Raw genomic sequence first — 19,797 nt, forward strand, 5'->3', positions numbered from 1 at the left:
CGGGAGGAGTACGCTGGGTGACAGCAATTTGCTCTCCAGTCGAATTTTCTCACTTTCTTACTGTTCATATCTGACATGAGATACAGTCACAAACTTCCCTTGGAAGCTGTTGCTTTTCTTCAGTGCTGTGTGGGAGCTGCAGACTATCCCAATCCGTCCACATCACCAAGCTTTTCTGGGACTGTCCTTGCTCATTTACTCTTCACCAGGAATTTTGTGTCCTCTTCAAAGGGAGGAAGAGGCAGTGAACACCAAAATAACACCCAAAGAACCAAAAGAAACTAATAATGAGATATGTGATTTTAAAAGGTCTCACGTTTCTTAGCACCTACCTGGGCAGAGAGGGGATCCAAGATCAGCTTCCTACAGTTTCTTTTCTCCCCTCAAACCCAGCAACATGCTGTTCTGTTCGGCCCCTTGGAAGTCCCTCAGTGAACGTGAGCGGGGTCCGCAGAGAACCCCACCTGAATCGGGTCCTCCGAGGGCCCAGGCATTGTTGAGGGAGGCATTAGCTGCTGCTTCCTGAAGATATGTGCTTGGTTACCCGCTGGGGACCAGACAGAGGCAGAGAAAGAGGCTCGGGGCTTTCTGCACTTTCTAAAGGTTTCAGGCCACTGGCATTTCAGCAACAGCTAATACAAAACAGATGGCTGGGTGCTACGCTCCGCTGGCTTTCAACTGAGGGGCTGCCTCCCTCGTGATTAATCACCTGTGTTGGGGGGAGCGGGGTGTAGAAAGTCCTACCTGGCCTTTTTTGTATGTGTGGACCACAGGTTGGGCTGACCAGCCAAGTGACAGGCGTTGACTCTCTGCCCCGTTGATGCTTCTGTGCACATAGGACAGCTTGGGTTTATCCCATCAACACAGAAATAGCCAGCAAACTGAACCCCAGCGTGGCAGGGAGGCTTGTCTGGTTGTGCAGAACTGGCTTGCCAGAACCTCCATCCCTTCATGTATTTCACCTTGAGAGTTAGGCAAGGGTGGAGGGTTAGGGCAGCTCCGTAAATTCTGCACTTGCTTTGAGGCCTTACAAAATTTCCCTAGCTGGAGTGTAAAGAGGATCTGTTTGTCTTTTAGATGGTACTGGGGCAAAAGGTGAGTGTGGCCACTTCCTTCCACCCGCCCTGCAAACAAGATATCCTTTTACACAGTTCTGAGTTCCTACAGAAGCTTCCTCTTGGCTTTTGTCTCCTCTGTGTGGATGGACGCTGAGATGGGGGGGTCCGTGATGGAACACACGTGGGATTCCATGTTGGCTCAGCACAACTGGAGAAGGAAAGAACGCGGTTCCAGCTGTAGCGTCTCAGAGGGTGAAGGGATGCCGCTGTTCCACACTGATCTGTGTTTTTCCCATCACTGCTTCATGTTCAGCTAAGCAGCAAAAACCCCAAATGCCATGGGTGCCATGCCGCAGCCCCACTCTTGTCTGGATAAGTTGTGGAGAAAACCAGCTACCGTACCGGCCACAGCTGGGGAGGATTAAGCAGGTGGATTTGTGCCTGGAGAAGCCCAGCATGTGCTCTGGGCTAGAGAGAACAAATGTATTAGTTTTCTATTTCTGCATAACAAATTACCACAAATTTAGCAGCTTAAAACAACATCATTTATTATCTCACGGTCTCCTTGGGTCAGGAGTCTGGGCACAGTTTGTTCTCTGCTCAAGGCCAAATCAAGGTGTCTGTGGCTGGCCTCTCTTCTGGAGCTCAGGCTCCTCTCCCAGGCTCACGTGTTTGTGGCAGAATCCAGTTTTGGGGGTGCTAGAATGAGGTCCCCATTTCCTTGCCAGCAGTGAGCTGGCCCCTCTCCGCTCCTAGAGACCTCCTGAACTCCTTACCACGTAGCCCCTCCGCCTCAAAGCCAGCGGATGGAGAATCTCCCTCGCCTCAGATCCGCGCTCTCTTCTTGAATCTCTTTCTTCTGGGAGAGCCCAGTCCCTTCTAAAGGCTCAGCTGACCAGGTCTTAAGTACTGGTTAATGTCCCTAAAATTCATTTTACTCTTCTAAAATTGGAGGACTGAACATAGTTAGATTTCCAGTGACCATACGCTTCAACTTGAATACTGAAAATGAAAATTATTCCGGTGAACACTTAATTCTGGTGGATAAGAAGCTGTTGGAGGACATGTCCCAGACACCAAAAAATCCCACGAAAAATACAACAAACAAACAAAAAACTGAGAAGAGCACAGGAACAGCCAGATTGGGTGCAGGTGCCACAGGCTACCTCCACTGAGCTCAGGGGTGCAGCCCTACAGCGCAAATCCAAGACAGTCTGTCTGCTCTTTGGTTCAAATGAATAGTTTTCAACATTTTTGAACTGTAGAATTTTTTTTCAAATTAAATGTATATGGAAGTCCATTTTATAAGATATTTCTAGTTTTTAAATTTTACAATGCTCATATAGGGCTTATCGTGTGCCAGGTGCTATTCTAAGTCCTAAACATTTAATCCGCAGAGCAGAATGTAATGGATATTATTATTATTACATTGTTGTTATTCCCATTTTATAGGTGAAGATCCTAAGTTACAGAAAGTTGAAGTACCTTGCTCGAGATGGTAGAGCTGATTTTGGACCCAGGAAACTGGGCTCAGAGTCCTTGAGTACTTGGCCTTGATGCTATTGTTGTAGCGGGGGCAGGGCAGTCTGATCTGCCTTCTGCTGAGGCTTCCCTCAATTCCTCCCCACACCCCCTGTCTGAGGCTTCTCCAGTGCACCCTCAGCGGACACTTTGAAAGCCAGAGGTTTGAATCACGTAGGTAGCTACCTCAATGGGACTTGCTGGTGGCCACTTTAACTTGCATCGTTTCTCAGAGACCTTTCAGGGGACCCCATTAACCCAGGTGCTCAGCCCAGGACCTGTCCTTTGCTGCCTCCTTTTCCTTCCTGCCACAGATCAGAACAGTTGCTAACACACACCTCCTCACCCACTTCAGACATTTGCTGCCACTCTGGCTTCCTACTTGTCTTACCACCTCCAGTTTTTCCCTCATCCTAATCCACATGCTATACACCATGAGCTTCCTTTTCCCAAACTCCCTCAGAACATGGCATGTCCTGCTCATGATGCTACCATGGCTCCCTATTACCCACCCAAACCTTCCAAATCCTAGGGTGCCATTCACAGCTGTCAGTGGTCTGACTTCACTGATCTTTCTCATGACTGTGATACAAATATTATGGCAAGTGAGTTACCCATTTTCCAAGTGCCCCCCCCACCTCTGAACTTAGATGCACATGATGTTAACTTACCCCCTCTAGCTCTTTGCTCCAAAATCCCAGAGCATTTCTTCCATAGAGCATTCCAATAGGTGGGGCAGTTATTGCTATCATCCCTATTTAACAGATCGGTAAATGAAGGCTCAGAGATGATGAGTCACTTGCTCATCTTCATAAAAAAAAAAAAAAAAGGAAAGGGCAAGTGGAACCTTATGTACAGATCTGTTGACGGAGTACAAAATATTCTGGAATGAAACTGCTCTCTGATGTCTTCAGTTAGGATCAGCCTTAGTATCTTTGTAGAACCATCACCCACAATAGAAGTTATGCCTTCAAGCAATGATTCTTAACTGGTGCACAACACAGTTACACCAGCAGTCTGTCTGGAGCAGAATCTCTATGTGGCGGGGGGGGGGGGGGGGAGCTTTATTGTATGTATTCTAGAAAAAGAAATATTCCCAGGAGACTCTGGTGTGTTCCTCTGCTTAAGAATCACTGATTTACAAAGTTCCCAGAAAACCCCAGCCTCCCAAATTACCCCATTTAATGTGTAAAATTCCACAATTCATGACTTGCTAAGACACTGCTCTCTATTTAAATGCAAATTAACATTAAATCTTATCATTCATTCTGTAAGGATTCAGGAAGCACCACTATGTGAAAAGCCTGCCAACTCTGTCTAGATCTTTCTTGAGGCTCTTGCACTCAATTGTATATTATTTGCTACCTGCCCTGTCTTCCATTAGATCATTTCTTTCCAAACAGCCTCAGAATGTTCTCATCTTCTACTTCACCTTCGCAGCTGGTCCGGCTCCTGAACATAGTGAGTGCTTTTCATTTGTAAAACATGTGAATCCATGAATCATGGAATTCACACCTCATCAGAAATGAGTTTACCAGCTTCTCTCCAAAGAGCAGACTTGGATTAGATCGGGAGGTATGGCCAGTTTCCGGGTCAGCTGGGTAATGCATTAATGATCTCCCAGCCTCAGTTTCTGTATCTGTGAAGAGGGTCCCAAAACACAGTTTCTGGCTCATAATAGGTACGCGAGACCTGTCCATTCACACCTCTCCTTGTGGATGAAACTCCTTGTGGAGCAGTGGGTAGGGAGGTGCAGGCAGTGGCGGCCGCCCGGGGTCCTTGAAATTAGGTTGTGCAGACATCTGTCCACCCTTGATGTCCAGCCTCCCTGCTCCTGCGTGCATTCCCCGGGGGTATGACTAAGTGGCCTGAAGAGTCATTGGAACATGTGTATGTGACTATAAAACATGCTGTAACCTTGGAATCCAGACATCAAAAGGGAGAGCTTCAGTGCCTGATAAAAATGTGTGTTCCTCTCAACAAACCACTCCAAACAGTTTTCTCCATCCCACTGGGAAGCTTGTCACTGCTAATGTGATTCTTATGATTCTTGCTGCTCTGTAGCCTCTTGATCTTTGCTGAGATCACTCTGCCCCTAAGTGTGTTGCAAACAAAATGTCCTGTCTTGTGTCCAGAGCTTAAAATAACAGACCGCTGGGTTCCTGCTGTCACATTGACACTTTATTCCAAGGTCCCTCCGCAGTCCCACCACCACCCCCCTGCCCCGCCATGCCAGGGGAAGAAGCCATAAGCGAATGGACAAAGGGGCAAGAGGCAAGGAGATGAGGCATTCTCAGACCATTCAGGTATTCTTTAATATCAATGTGATATTTTTAGAAAGATTGACTTCTTAAATTTCCAAGCAGTGCTGCCTAAGAGCATGTTTGAGGTTGTCCAGTCTGTATTCCGACCATCATGGAGGTGTGCTAAATAATTTAGGGAGGGATAACAGCATGTATTTCTTTAGTGCATTTTTAAACCTGGGAAATAATAAAAATAAGTCACTCTGTGGCATCTGGGCACATTCATGTTTCCTGTGTTACCAAGTAAGCTTGCAAAATCTGCAAAAATAGAGAGTGGCACCCGTGTTGGCTCCCAAGCTCATGAAATCAGCCTCTTTCACTTAGTCTTTCAGAGGGAAATGCCTCTCTGTTTTTTTGCATGCCGATGGTTTAGCAGACAACAAATTTTCCTTCTTTAGCTTTTGACAGGTCATTCCGGGAGTCTCCACTGTCTGCAGTGCCTTCTAGCCCTCTGGAGACTGAGTTGTCCCAAGCATATTTTTGGAAACGCCACAGACGATTGTTTTTATTAGGGGACTGCAAAGCTTTGTAGTGGGATGCTTTGTGTTTTATTTGTTTTCCTTCCCCTGCCCCAGCTGTTTTTGTTTTAACAGCATTGGAGAGAAGGTTAAAGTATTTGTGGCCTCCGTTAACCTAGCCCATCTCTCAAGTTGGCAGAGCTAGAAATCTGAATGGGTAGAACAGCAATGTACAGGTCAGCTGGATTTTTATCCAGCCTCATGAGAGGGGGGAGGTTGACAGTTGGGTTGATCTGAAGTCGAATGAGCACTTTGGAGCAGATAGCTGTCAGGGAAGCAGGTCACCCCCACAAAACGTACTCTCCAAGCACCCAAGCACTGATTAACTGCTGGGAGGTAATCGTGTCAAACAAGAGGCCAGGACATATGCTCATCTTTTATTTTCCACATCCAACTAAGAAATAAGTCATAGCCAACACAGTCAGGTACTTAACACAGACGTGGATGGCTTTGGGCTTCGACTGGCAATGGCGGCTATTTCTGAGACATCCGAGTCTCCATGGCTATAACTTGTAGAAACCAAAATTCATGCCTGGTCCCATCCAGATTTATATCGATTTAATACTGATTCAATTGGTCTGGGTTGCAGTCTGGGCATGGGATTTTGCCAAGCTATCCAGATGATTCTGAAGTGCCATTGAGGTTGCTAGGAACTACTGTCCTATGGAAAAAAAATATAATTAGACTTCCAAATACCTACTGCATGCCAGGTACATACAAATCATGTTTCTGCATTAACCCCTTTATTTCCACCAAACTTTCTGGGTGATGAGCTTATTTATCTGTATTTTACAGGTAAAACTGAGGTTTTAAGGCCTTATATTGTCCAGATGGAGTTCAGTTTTTTTAGTCCATTTAACTCCAAAGCCTCTTCCTTTTTCAGAGAACCCAGAATATAGCAAAATAAATATGTAAACTCTCCAGAACCCTACATAAGAGATCAGCTCATTTACTTAACTATCTGAGCAGAGACCTTCCCTGTCTTCTGCATGATGTGTGAAAGAAGAACCAGAAATGGTTGAATTAGAGACTTTGAGTGTTAGGTAGGGAATGTGACTGCAATGCCCAATCTCCACGCCACCCTGGCATGGCCATCCCTGTACAAAAAGACAAGTGCTAGAAATTCCTCCTATTCTTACAAAGCACTCTTCAAACAAGGATCTCAAAGCACACCATAATTAATAAAATCACCCACATCCTGCCTAGATGAGTAGCATTTTATATGTATAAATTCCTCTCTGCCCCCAGGCCCTACAAGAGTAGAATGTTTCCAATTTCAAAGAGTGAGCAATAGAGTAATTGAAAGGAGCTGTATCTTGGCCGACACAAAGGACCTCAAAGGCATTAGTAGTGATCTATATGAGAAAACATGGTGACCACAAAGTGTATCATAATGGCTTGTCAGTCATGCTATGCTAAATGATTCAAAGATAGAAAAGACAGGGCAATTCTTAAGAGTTAGCTACCCTTGGGATCAATATTCTGATCTATTTGGTCAACTCACCAAAGGATCTAGAAGCAGTAAAGTGATGACATTAGCTGATGATCCAGTTACTTGGGTTAATCAAGGCAAAGGGGACAGACGGGGCCAATTAAGTAGTTGGGCAGCCCAATGATAGATGAGTCATTATGGGCAAGCGCAAAGATAATGCCATTGGGAAAAGCAATTTAAGTCATTCATGCACTTCCAGGCCAGGAAATCCTTCTAGTCTTTGAGGGGGATCATTTAGGAATCATCAGACCCAGCCTGATGAAGTCATCTATTCATTGTGCAGCTAACGATCAACAAAAGAGCTAAACATACAAGGCGACAGGCCATATGGAATACATTTTAGTGACTGGGATGTATATCTGTGACTTCATTTGAATCACCTTCTTTAAAACAAGTCTTACCCAGTCCTTTTTCTTTCCCTTCTTCTTCCACAATCTCCCCCTACTCCTTATGCTCTCACCTCCCTAAATACACAGTTTCCATGTATAGATGAAATTTTCTTTTAAATGAAGACAAATATTCTCCTCCTCATTTCTAGTTCTGGCCTTCAAAGAGGTTGCTTTCTATACACATACAAGTTTCCAAGGAACGCTTCAGCATATTACAAAGCAAAATGTATACAAATGGTTCTACACCTCTCCCAATCCCTTACTTGTATTCATGTTGCAAATCTGGAATTTCAGGGTTGAAGGCTTATCTTTTCCTTTTTGAAGGAGATGAGTGGGAAAATAAAAGCATATATGAATTAAAATAAACCATATTTGCAGCTACCTGTTTCTTGAAAACCAAAGTCCCAACCAGGGACCCCAAAAGTAAAGGTTATCGATGACTGCCATGTTGATAAAATCAGTAAAAAATATTTCATCTCCTGATTTGTCTTCTCCCACCCTGATTGCTCTCTTTGTCTCCCTTTTAAGTTCATTCTCTTCCCAACCACTAAATGTTGGATTCTTCAATCCCTGTCCTCTTTTTTTTTTTTTTTAGAAAATCTACCCATCGCTCCAGCCTTATCTTGCCCAACACTTAACCACATCTTACCTGGTTCTCAACCACTCTTTTCTTCTACAAACCACTGGACCGTTGCACCTGTTTCCTGTACCTGAAATGCTCCCCTCTAGTTTTTTGCCTGTTAACATGGGTATACCCTTCCAATCTCAACTCACTCATCATGTGTTGACTTCCTCAGATTTGGTCCAATCTCTCTAATATGGATTCTCATAACACCACATAGCATTCTTTACAGCACTCATAAGAGTTGCAATTTTCCATGCATTTTTAGATGTCATAGCTGTCTGCCTACTAGACTGACTATATGCTCTTCCCTGTTTCTATTTCTTCTCTTCGAGTTGCTACTGACTAACTTTGCACTGCCCACTTCTCTTCTATATGGTTTATCATCGCTGCCACTGACCAGTGGCTTCCCATGTCTTATAGATTCTGATAATAAGCTTTTCTATGTCCTTCAGTTTCTAGTCTTAATACCAATTGTTGGCTTTCTCTAAATTTTTCACATTCACACTCTACCAGCAAGAGGTTCTTATTGGTTTAATTCATATTTATTATCTCTTTGGTGAAGTTCCCATGATAGACAAGTCATGACTCTCTGGCCAACACCCAAGTGGACTGGCCTTCAATCAAGAGTGTTTTGCATCCATTAGCTATGGCCAGCATGGTGGAATTACAATAACCCGATGCTTTCTCTATCACAGTCTGTTGGCAGAGTCAGAGAGGAGACATCCTTGAGAACTGGAGTTGAGTGAAGGGTAGAAACAGAAAACAAGCAGGGACAATTCAACACCCTCCTTCTTGGTTGGTGTTCCACTCAACTAAATTTCCATTCCTTAGCATATATTGTTAACACATTTAAGATGTCAGAGAAGCCAAGTAGATTTGGGCCTGGCAAGCAAAGAAAAACTCTCAGAAGAAGATCTGAACTATTTTGGGAGTGATAAAGCCTAGTGAAAAATGTCAGATGATTGGATAAAGAATGTGCCCTTTGGGAGCCTGTCTACTTCTGGTTCACCCTTACTTCTCAGGAGTAACCCTTCAGGCTCCCCACTCAAAGTGAAGGAAGTTCACCAGTCCTACCCTGTGGCAGATCTCAGACTCTAGTCCCTGATGTCCTATCCCCTTTCTCACAACATGAGGCTACTGAAAGCTTGCTCAGCCCTCAACTTCTGAACTGCCTCTACTAGAAAAACTTGGTATTGCAATGATCATAATAGCTGGAAGAGTATATTTTATTGAGCTTAGTGAAGAGTTGGCTATCATCCATTATCTAGGTAGACATCACCCATTGCTACTCTTGGGCATAATGTAGAGGTTAACAGCACAGATTCTAGAACCCAATTACCTGGGTTCAAATTCTGGCTCTGCTACCTACCAACTCTGTGAACTTGGGTGAGTTATTTGGCTTCTCTTCGTGTGTAACATGAGATTATAGCATCTAGTTCAATACAGTTGTTGTGAGGACTAAATAAATTATTAAATGTCAAGTGCTTATAACAGTGGTAACATTATGTATTTGTGAGCTACAATTACTGTTGTTGTTGATATTATTATTGTCCTTTAGAAGTAACCCCATACAATAAGGGGCCACCTGTATTACTCAGAACACATTTGGTTATAGGTTGTATAAATTCAAATAGCTTAAGAAAAAGAAATGTATTGGTTCACACAACAGACAGTCCAAAGGACAGACTCACTTAGGCATGGCTAGGCCTGAGGGTTACAATGATGCCGTCATTGTACCTTGGCTTTCTGAGTCAACATCATTCTCAAGCAGGTTTCCTCCATATAATGATAAACATGTAGCTTAGGATGAACTCATTCATACACTTCTTCAGCAGATCTGAAAGACTCTGATAGGCCCAGGTTGTATTCCATCATTGAACTAATAATCAGGGGGATGGAGTATTCCAATTGGCTAGGCCTTGGTCATATGATATCCTTGTAGCAAAGAGGAAAGTCAGGGCCAACTGAACATCACGGGCCCCTGGAGGAAGGATGTTGAGCAGGAAATGTCCACTGCTCAACCTGTGTGTCAAGACACAATCTGAGCCATTTCTCCAAGAAGGAACTGGAGAACCGTAATTGACATGTTTACTGACATTTTAACCCATTTTCCAACTGCAGAGTTACAGACACCCAGGAGTGATGTTCAGAATATTGAAAAACCAGTAAAGCAAGAACTCTGATCAGTTTGAATAGACACCCAACCAATCATAATGGTGTTAGCTGTAGCAGCTGTTCCTGCTCAACAGCCACTTTGCATCAGATGCCAATGTTGGACTGATTTCTAGGGGACTTAAATATCCAATTCTGTTCAATCTTCTGTATCAAGCACACACACTCTGGTTTTGGCTGATTTGCTCACTTGCCTCATTGGAGGCAGTAATGGAGTAGAGAGATTTCTTCAGAACTCTTTCCACTCTTTAATTCCCTTTGCCATCTCATATGTGTGACCTCCCCCTGGGACACACATGGAGGACAGAAGCTAAGCTTTTGAGCTGAAGTACCAATAACCTGGAAATGGACACATGTACCTTCCTTGACCTTCTGTTTGGAGCCCATGCTGTCATTTTTGGTGCATGGGGAAAACAGAGGTCCCCTTCTTCCCTTCCCTCTATTCCTCTCCCTCTATTACTCTACCACTACCAAATGCCTCACAAAACAGTTCTGGTCTCAGCTGGACCTATCTTTGTTCAGGGATGTGCTACCCCTTCAAGCTCAGGTTAGGTGAAGTGCTCTTTGATTAGAGACTTGGATGAGAAGCAACTTAATGGGCCAGCTCAGCTTGGCTGAAAAGCATCTACCAACAAGTGGTGTGGTGTGTGTGTGTCTGTGTCTGTGTCACTCCTTGTCACATTCCCTTCCCCTGTGTTAATGTCTTTAAAGCACTTAGCACAGAGTCCATACACAGTAGGTACCTAGTAAATGATAGCTCATCTCTTTTCTTCTTGCTAGACACACTCTCTGCCCACCCCACATGCTAGCCTGTCTTTAGTTGCTAGCAGAACCTAACAGCTCCTTCCCACCCCGGATCCTGACTTCCAGACTAAAGACAGCTCTCAGGCATCAGTACCCACACCTACTCACCAAGAGATATTTCCCTGCCTTATTTTGACCCCCTCCCAGCTAATGATGCAGGCCTGCAGAAAGACTTAAGAATGCTTGCCAAGTCAATCTGACCTTTGCTTCTCTCTTCCTGGTGGAAATTGATGGATTTCATGCCTGTCTTCTTTCAGGGTTGCAGAGAGTACGGCAACTTGCAAAAAACACAAGATACTTCAGACAGAGACTGAATGAAATGGGATTCATTATCTATGGCAATGAGGAGTCTCCAGTCATTCCCCTGCTCCTTTACATGCCTGCTAAAGTAGCGTGAGTATTCAACAGACTCTCAGAATAACACCGGAGCCCCAAGGTGATCTGACTAAGACAGTGCTTCTGACTCTATGAGGCTGTCTCAGCATGGGCATTGCTTATGTGCTTGGAATGGGGTGCTGAGTTCAGAATTCACTTGTACAGCTTCTTGGAAGCCAACTGCCAGCCCATCAGCAAAGAGGTCTTCTAAGAAGAGATTCAAGTGTCCACCACTTTCAAGCCCTGTGAATTTGGGTGTCACTCCCTAGGCCTCACCTGTAAATTAGGGATGATCCTTGCCTCCTTCTGCCCCACAGTCTTTTTCAGGGAGAACTTCTGGAGACCATCTCTCCCAACATTTGAAAACAACATTACCAGGCTCTGTGCTTTCTCCACTCACCTTTCATGCCCATCCTCAGAAGAAGGCAGCCTTATTTCAAGTGTGGGGGAAACTGAGGCTGAGGACAATTAAATAGTTTGCCTAAAGTCATACAAGTCGAGCAGTAGTGAAATCAAGAGAATATCAAGAGGCAAACCCAAACTTAGGCTCATGCTCTTAACACCAAATTTTAATGCCTCTCCTATAAATCTATGTGGAGTTGTTTCCCATTGATTGCAACTCTGAAATTGAGCATGAGAACAACTGCATAAAGAGAAAAAATGACTTTTTCTCAATATGGCATAGACAATTTTATACATGAGCCATTCTCCAACCTGCCACAGACTAACTACCTCTGTTATTAAAAGGAAGTTAATTAAAGTCCTTTCTAAATATAAAATGTTTATTTGGATGTCTGACCATGTGCATGGTGGAAAGTAATAGTCAACATATATTTATAAGATTCTAGATGTCCTAACTCTCCTGCAACATAACCCCATTGTTGGAAATTTCTGTTTGACTCTTTAAGAGTCTGAATAGATTGGTAGAGTATTTTAAGTATAGAGAAGAGATTCCGGGGCTATCAGTTGAGAACTCATGGTGGATAGGACTGTGTTAATTCTTCAGCATACACTCTTCTATCATTTCACCACAGCAAAATAACAAGCAGTTAAAACACACATGTGAGTTCTTTCACTTGCCACACCATTACCGCCAGTGGGCCCTTTGTTCACAGATCTGGGTTAGGCTACAGTGCATGGAGTGGTCAAGAGGATAGTGAGCTACAGAAAAGTCCCACAGGATACTGCTTGGTACTTACCACAGGGAGGAATGGCAACAGGGACTCAAAGTAGCATATGATCCCAAACCCTTTACCATCCAATTTCGGAAGGCACAAAAGAAAACCTACATTTATTCAGAATGGTTAGCAAAATGGTATTTTGTGGAAGAAAGATTCCACACTTAGCACATATCTCTCTAATATGTTATCATTAGCTCAAAGGAAGACACCAAAATAAATTTGTTTTATTTTTGAGAGTCTAAAGTGCACAATGCTGGAGGGTGGTCCTAGGGAGCATGCCGTATAGTTCTGACTTTGCTGGTGAAGGCTGGAAATAGAATTTTAACATGAATCCATGCCCTGAGAAGAGTCCATGAAGTGTTAAAGCAAATGCATTTAAATTCAGGAATTGAATTTTGCAATAACAGAAAGAGAGAGGGAGTACTTCTGTGGACAACAGCTAATGTGAAAACTGAAATCAGAGGGTGTTATTTGTAAAAACTGTGCTCCTTGGTGTAGTGAGGAGTTTGGAATGAAGAAGAATTTGACTCTGCCTCTTGCTAGCTGGGGGATCTTGGACAAGTTGCCCAACTTTCTGAAGCCCCAGTTTTCTCATTTTTAAAATAGGATGTAATAGTACTTATTTCATAATTGTTTTAATTAAACAAGATGAGGTCTGTCAGCATAAAGCATGTTGTCTCTTATATAGGAGCCACTAGGTGGGAGCTGTTATTATCAGTAGTATATAAGGCACTTAATATAGTACTTGGTGTACTATCAGCACTTTATCAGTGGTGGTTATTATTACTACCACTAGGACTTCTACTAGTGCAATGATTATTATTATTAGTTTCAACTGAGTGCAGGATTTGGTCACCATGGTTGCATGGCTCTCCAAAATAGTTACTGCAACCTTTGGTTGCATTAATAAAAATAGAACTTCCAGGAAAATAGTAGGTGGAGGGCGCCTGGGTGGCTCAGTTGGTTAAGCGACTGCCTTCGGCTCAGGTCATGGTCCCGGGGTCCTGGGATCGAGTCCCACGTCGGGCTCCCTGCTCCGCGGGGAGCCTGCTTCTCCCTCTCCCACTCCCCCTGCTTGTGTTCCCTCTCTCGCTGTGTCTCTCTCTGTCAAATAAATAAATAAAATCTTTAAAAAAAAAAAAATAAAAAAAAATAAAAAAATAAAAAAAAAAAGAAAATAGTAGGTGGAGATCCTGCTATTGTGTGAATCAAATATGCCATATTGAACCCTGGATGATATGTCAAACCATCTAGTGCCTTCCAGTGAAGATGGTATTTAAGGAGGATCTGATGTGGCTGAATGCTGATTCTATGCTAAGTAAGACTGTCAGATCCAGCGATCACCGACCAAGGGTGGATGCTTGGCCCTAGTTTATAAACAAGGGCACCAAGACCCACAAAAGTTAGACTACTTTCTAAGGGTCACTCAGGTTGTACAAGCAGTAGAGCCCAGAATTCAAAGCCAGTTCCATTTGCCTCCTACACCAGAGCTCTTTTCAGTGCATAGCATGGCCTCTGAAGCTTTAGTCCACAGGGGGGGATATCCACATCTCATTAAAGCAAACACAGAGTATAAGTTTAACTCTCAGTGTCATCTTTGGTGAATCAAAAGGCCTCAATCACTGCAAATGGGGAAAAAAACCACTCTAATTGCTTGAGTTTTCTAAGGAAACTTAGAATAGGTCAGTTACAAAAGGTAATGTCATCTCTTATTGGCAGGAGTTGCTGCCAAGAGCTTCCCTGCCACCTGGCCTTGTTTTCTTCTCAGATATTTCTTCAATGGAAAGTTTATATGGAGAAAAGCTTTTGAGACAAGGAGTTAATTGTATAAGCCAGCATATGAGCACTTCTTTCATTTGCTCATTTTCAACCCTTTGATTTTATTAAAGCACTGTGATTTCTCCACATGTCCACCTACTGCAGAATGAAAATATGATCTCCAGCCAGGTATCCTTTTGAGCAAAGTTTCATTGCAGCCCTACCACAGGAATCTTCTACGATGTCCAATATCATGTGATTTCACCCATAAAACATTCACTTGAATAATCAAGAATATATTGTATTTACTCTCTGGTGCAGAGTTTACATTTTCCTTCCATGGGTCTCGTCATACACTTGTAGGATGGTGGGATACAGGATGCAGTGATGCTGCACATATGCAGTGCTAACGTTTTATTATTATTATCCACGTAGTCTAGCTTCTGTCAGCTCACACTGGCTCTCATTTGTTTTGGGGAGTACAAACCCAGAGGCTCATTGTATAAAATGTTCAGGACAATCAGACACATTAACTGAAGGAGGCCAGGTTTAGTAGTGTAAATTTTAAGCCCGAAAGTGCTCCAGGGAGGCCTCAGATTAGCCTAATGAATCAACAGTCATATATTTTGCTCTACATTCTTTGGCAAAACTCGCTTCCTCTGGTACAAAGAGAAACATGCAGACAGTGAAAATGGTCTTTGGGGAGTCCCGAAAACTAGCCTGAGATCATGGGTCAGGTGGCTTGTATTCTAGCAATAAAAGCACTTGCCTTGTTTCTCAGATAATTATGAGCTCTCATCCTGTGTAGTTCCATGGGCAGCCTTCCACAGAGTGAACAAGAAAGAGAAATAACAGCCTCTGTTTTTCAAGCTTTCTCAGAAAGCTTCATCTCCTTGTTAATCTTCCTCATCCAAATCAAAGGCGAATCTTGCCTTTCCTGGGCCACAGGGCCAGAGAGGCTGTGTGTTCAGTAGATCTTGCAGTCTCCATCACTTCATTTGATAGCATGCATTCTGCATGAGGCAACCAAAAAGGCAGACAGCTCCATGGCAAGAAGAATGAATAAACGAACAAGCTAGCTCTCCACGTCTAGTTCAAGAATTCTTCCTGAGTTATGACTGGAAGGTTTCTGTGGTGCTGTCAGCTTCCAGCCTAAAAAAAGGACACCAGAATCCTCTTAATGCTGAGAACAGATCTGAGGCATTTACCTTGCTTGTGGGCAGAGACATTTAGTAAGCAAGGTTTCCTGCAGAGAACAACAGAGCACAAAGTGGGGAAAGATTCAGTTAGGGGCACATGCTTTTTTGTCTGACTTTAGGTCTTAGCACAAAAAATCTACAGACTTTTTAGAGATCGATATTCTAGAATCATTACTGAGATTAGCTTTGAAAAAGAAAGTGTCTAGAAGCAGATAAGAGGAAGGAATCACAGCTGAGAAATTTTACACCCTGTGTCAGAAAGCTTTGTAGTTATGACCTACATACTACAGGCTGCATCTACCAACCAGCCTCTCTGTGTGTACCCATTTCTTTCCCTGCGTCCCTCTTGCCTCATTTCCCCCTCTTGCCTCATTTCCTTGTCAATTGCAGGTAACAGAAGTTTAGTAATTGCAGTCATCTTCTATTTATTGTTATAAGAAATGTCAATTAGCCATATTCCTTTTCTTGCCATGTAATTTTGTCAATGGGTTTATTATCCTTGAACATACCTGGGTGGATTCATTTACACAATAAAAAATGAGAAGACCCTTACTATTTTCCATCTCCAGTTTAATGGGGAAAAAAATCTTTGGCTCTGGAGTGAGAATACAGCTCAGTGTTAGCACCCGTAGACCCTCAGATCCTGGTTCTCAAATTATAGTCACTAAGTATAGTCTTCTTGAAATTTCCATACTCAATTATTGGTATTACGCTTTTAAAACATACAAGTTTACACATACTATACGTTCTTTCTTTATGTAATTGCATTGTGTTAGCTGTTGGGTTTTTGTTCCTAGTAACTCTGCAGATGAAGGATTTTTATATCAATGCTGACTCATTAAACCAGGGTCACGTACATCAGCATTTTCTGCTCAATGTCAAAGACTCAGTACTCACAATGCTCTAATGAGTGTGCCAGGCCCCATAATATACACCCTCAGATATGGGTGCCATCAAGGAACTGCCTCATTTCCTTGTCAATTGCATGTAACAGAAGTTTAGTAATTTCAATCATCTTCTATTTATTGTTATAAGAAATGTCAATTAGCCATATTCCTTTTCTTGCCATGTAATTTTGTCACCTCTCAGCTAACCTTCTCTTTTACCCTTCCCATAGGGCTTTTGCAAGGCATCTATTAAATAGAAAAATCGGGGTGGTGGTCGTTGGATTTCCAGCTACTCCCCTTGCAGAAGCTCGGGCTCGGTTTTGTGTTTCAGCGGCACATACCCGGGAGATGCTAGACACGGTGAGTACCCCACAGGGCAACAGAACTGCCAGTGCTGGCACCTTGCATTGTGGGCACATTCTTTTATTGAGCTTGCTTGAGGGTCCCTAAATTTCTCTTGATGGTTTAGAAAACCAACACTCATAAACCTCACTGCAAAAAAATGGGTATGCCAACAATGCCCAACAATGTGATCAACTCAGGGGATAGAAAAGAAAAATGAGTTTAGTGAAGATTTGACTCAAGGCAGTGTTTTGGTTTCATAAAAAAGACTGGCTGAGTAGCCACATGTTGTGCCATTTACTTGATCTTAAATGCAAAAGCTAATCTGACATGCTATTTCAGCATGAACCGCCCGCAACCTGACACTTTTCAGAGCCACCAAACCCCTCATAAGAAAATATGACACAACTAAGCAACATGTTGGCAAAGCAATGACAAAGACAGGTCCATCATATCATCCAGACCCACACTGGCTTTTAATGATTTCATAACCACATTTCACTGTCCTTTGGTTTTGATCTTCATGTGAATGAGCGAGAGCAGAAAACTAAGCCATCTCAATCAGTTTGGGGTCGATGGAACTGTCTCCTAGTGTCAAAGCAATTTAGCAAACACATTGAGTGTCTACTATTGTGCAAAACCCTGGGGCAGAAACTCTAAGAGGAGATACTAATAAATAAGCAACTAGTGATAATACCAGACAGAATAAATTCATCTTGGAAAAGAAATATAGACAACTGTGGAACATGAAGGTGGGAATTATATATAGGATTATATGAAGTCATTCATTATATATGAATGAGTTATTCTATATGAAGATGGGAATGAATTATGTGTATATGTGTAATATACATGCACATATAACATGTATTATGGATTGTTATGTGTTCATGTATATTATGTATGTATACATATGTATGTATATATACAGACACTAGGAGACAGTTCTACAAAGAATAAAAAAGTGAATACTTTGAGCTCAAATAATAAATTATACACACACAGTGTCCGTGTCCTTCTGCTTCACCATTACATTCTTAGGACTTAAACCAGTGTCCACTACAGAGTGCATACATAATAACAATTTCTTGCATGACACACTAATAATTGAACTAACTCTAGGTTTTGAGATGATGGGTGAACTTTGTTGTTATTGTTCTTTAGAGCTTTTTATGTTGTCCAGGTTCTCCAAAATGAGTATATATTTCTAGTAATTAATTTTAACAAATTGTTTCTTTTAAATAGAAAAAGCCAAGTTTCACTACAAAAGCAAGAAAAAAAAAAGGTTTATAAATCCCTTGAAAGACTTGAGCATGTTTACACGTTAAGAGAGGAAAAAGAAATGAGAGAGAGGCAGTAGGCATGGGAGAGGAAAGGACATGACTGGGGAGCATGCTCCCAGAGATGAGAGGAATGGGTGGACAGCAGTGGGTGATTTGTATTTTTTGTGACCCCCAACAGCATTGAGGTATTCATGGATACCCAATTCTGGAGACATCAGACCTTGGGATTCTCTTCAAAAGTTCTTAATTCCTGTTGAATATCTGGTTTGGAAGGAGCACTGAGATATCATCTAGACAGATGCCTCTAAACTTTTGAAATCAGGCACCTATATCAATAAAAAAATTGTGAGCATATTCCTTAATATGCACATAAGGGAAAATGAAAAATGACCTTTGAACAGCCCGGACACTGAGTTAGTTAAATGAATATAACACTCACAGAAAATACATACTAAATAAGCCCCTTCTATGACCATGTTTGGAACAAAGCAGAGATGAGGTCACTCTACAAACACAAAATGGCTTAGAATTTCCTTCTTCTAACATGAGTGACGGCTTCTCCTTTACCAATGACCTCACCTTAGTCATCCCACCTGCCACATAAGAATTCTGCATAGAGCCAATCACTGAACTTCTCCCGCTCAAAACAGCATCAACCCAGACTGGTCCCTGCTTCCTTAGAGTCATCTAGAGCAGAAGTCTAAATGTGGGAAGAAGGCCTTCCCAGTTCCCTCTTACTAAGATGCTTCTTCTGTAATTCATGCCTACCTTTTTTGAGTACAGGTGTGCTCTAGATCATCTGATCAGTGGGCTTCAACATAAATCCACTTATAAGTTATTTATGCACTGCCAATATATTATGTACATTTTATAGCAGACACAAAAATGGAAGTTAAAAAGACTGAGATTAAAATAACTAGAAATCCTATGTTCTCCCACACCTTCCAGAATTGTCTCTCATCTCCCCCAAGTGTGCAGATGCCCCACTCTGAGCTACTCCATCCCCACTTCAGCCAAGAGCAATAGACACTATCTTGGTCTGATGTCATTTCAAGTATAACTTTTGTTACTTTGTCTTAGTGCTTAGATTTGATGTAAAAATTTAGGAAGTACATTGAAGTAAAAAGAACATTTTAACCACCCATGATGCTACCACCCAGAAATAAATGACTCTTCATATGTTGGTGGATATCGAACTTGATGCCAGTTTGAAAGACTTTCCGAAGAGGAAAGCCCATAAGCTCCGCTAGTCATTCATTCCAGAATTAACAAACATGTTCACCTTTTTCAAATCATTAGATCCTAATATTGTCCGCCTCATTTGACAGGTCAAGACAGGCCTAAAAAAGCTAAAAAGGCATGCCCAGTACCATAAGATTAGTGATACACTAGATGGGAAAATTACATCTTGTCTATTCTGCATCTCAGTTGTTTCTTTGGAAAATTGGGGATACATTTATCTGCCTGAATTGAGAGAACTGAAACAGATGAGTTCTCTGTCCTTTCTGGTTTTAAGTCCTGTGATTCCATGGAACATAGAGATGAGTGTTTAAAAGCTGCGGGTGGGGCAGTATGGGAGAGAGAAGAGGACACTAACCAGCTCCTGCAATGTTCCATTTTACCCCTGGCCAGGTTGATTTGCTGTGTCATTATGCTGTACATAAACCCAAATGTAATTTGCAACCTTACCTCTTTCTTCCACAAGGTTATATATATATGTCATTAAACTTTAAAATAAAGTCTGAAAGGGTAAGCATTGGTCAGATGCTTTTATTCCTCTCCTCACACCCCAAAAACAAATTATACTCATAATGTGGGGTAGACTATTAAAGAATATGAAATAAAATTAATTAGAATCTAACATTCCTCTAGGGCTGGTTTATAAGCCAC

At 42.3% G+C, this 19,797-nt stretch overlaps 1 protein-coding gene across 1 annotated transcript in view; it reads left to right on the forward strand.

Annotated features, from left to right (window-relative positions):
• SPTLC3 (serine palmitoyltransferase long chain base subunit 3) overlaps nt 1–19,797 on the forward strand; it is a 154,393-nt gene that overhangs the window by 133,125 nt on the left and 1,471 nt on the right. Inside the window, exons 10-11 of the mRNA XM_032419845.1 lie at nt 11,140–11,275; nt 16,513–16,642. Coding sequence (XP_032275736.1) covers nt 11,140–11,275; nt 16,513–16,642 — 266 coding nt within the window. The remainder of the gene's footprint in view (nt 1–11,139; nt 11,276–16,512; nt 16,643–19,797) is intronic.

The sequence above is a fragment of the Phoca vitulina genome, unplaced genomic scaffold (assembly GCF_004348235.1).
Source record: "Phoca vitulina isolate PV1807 unplaced genomic scaffold, GSC_HSeal_1.0 scaffold22, whole genome shotgun sequence".
NCBI classification, from domain to species: domain Eukaryota; kingdom Metazoa; phylum Chordata; class Mammalia; order Carnivora; family Phocidae; genus Phoca; species Phoca vitulina.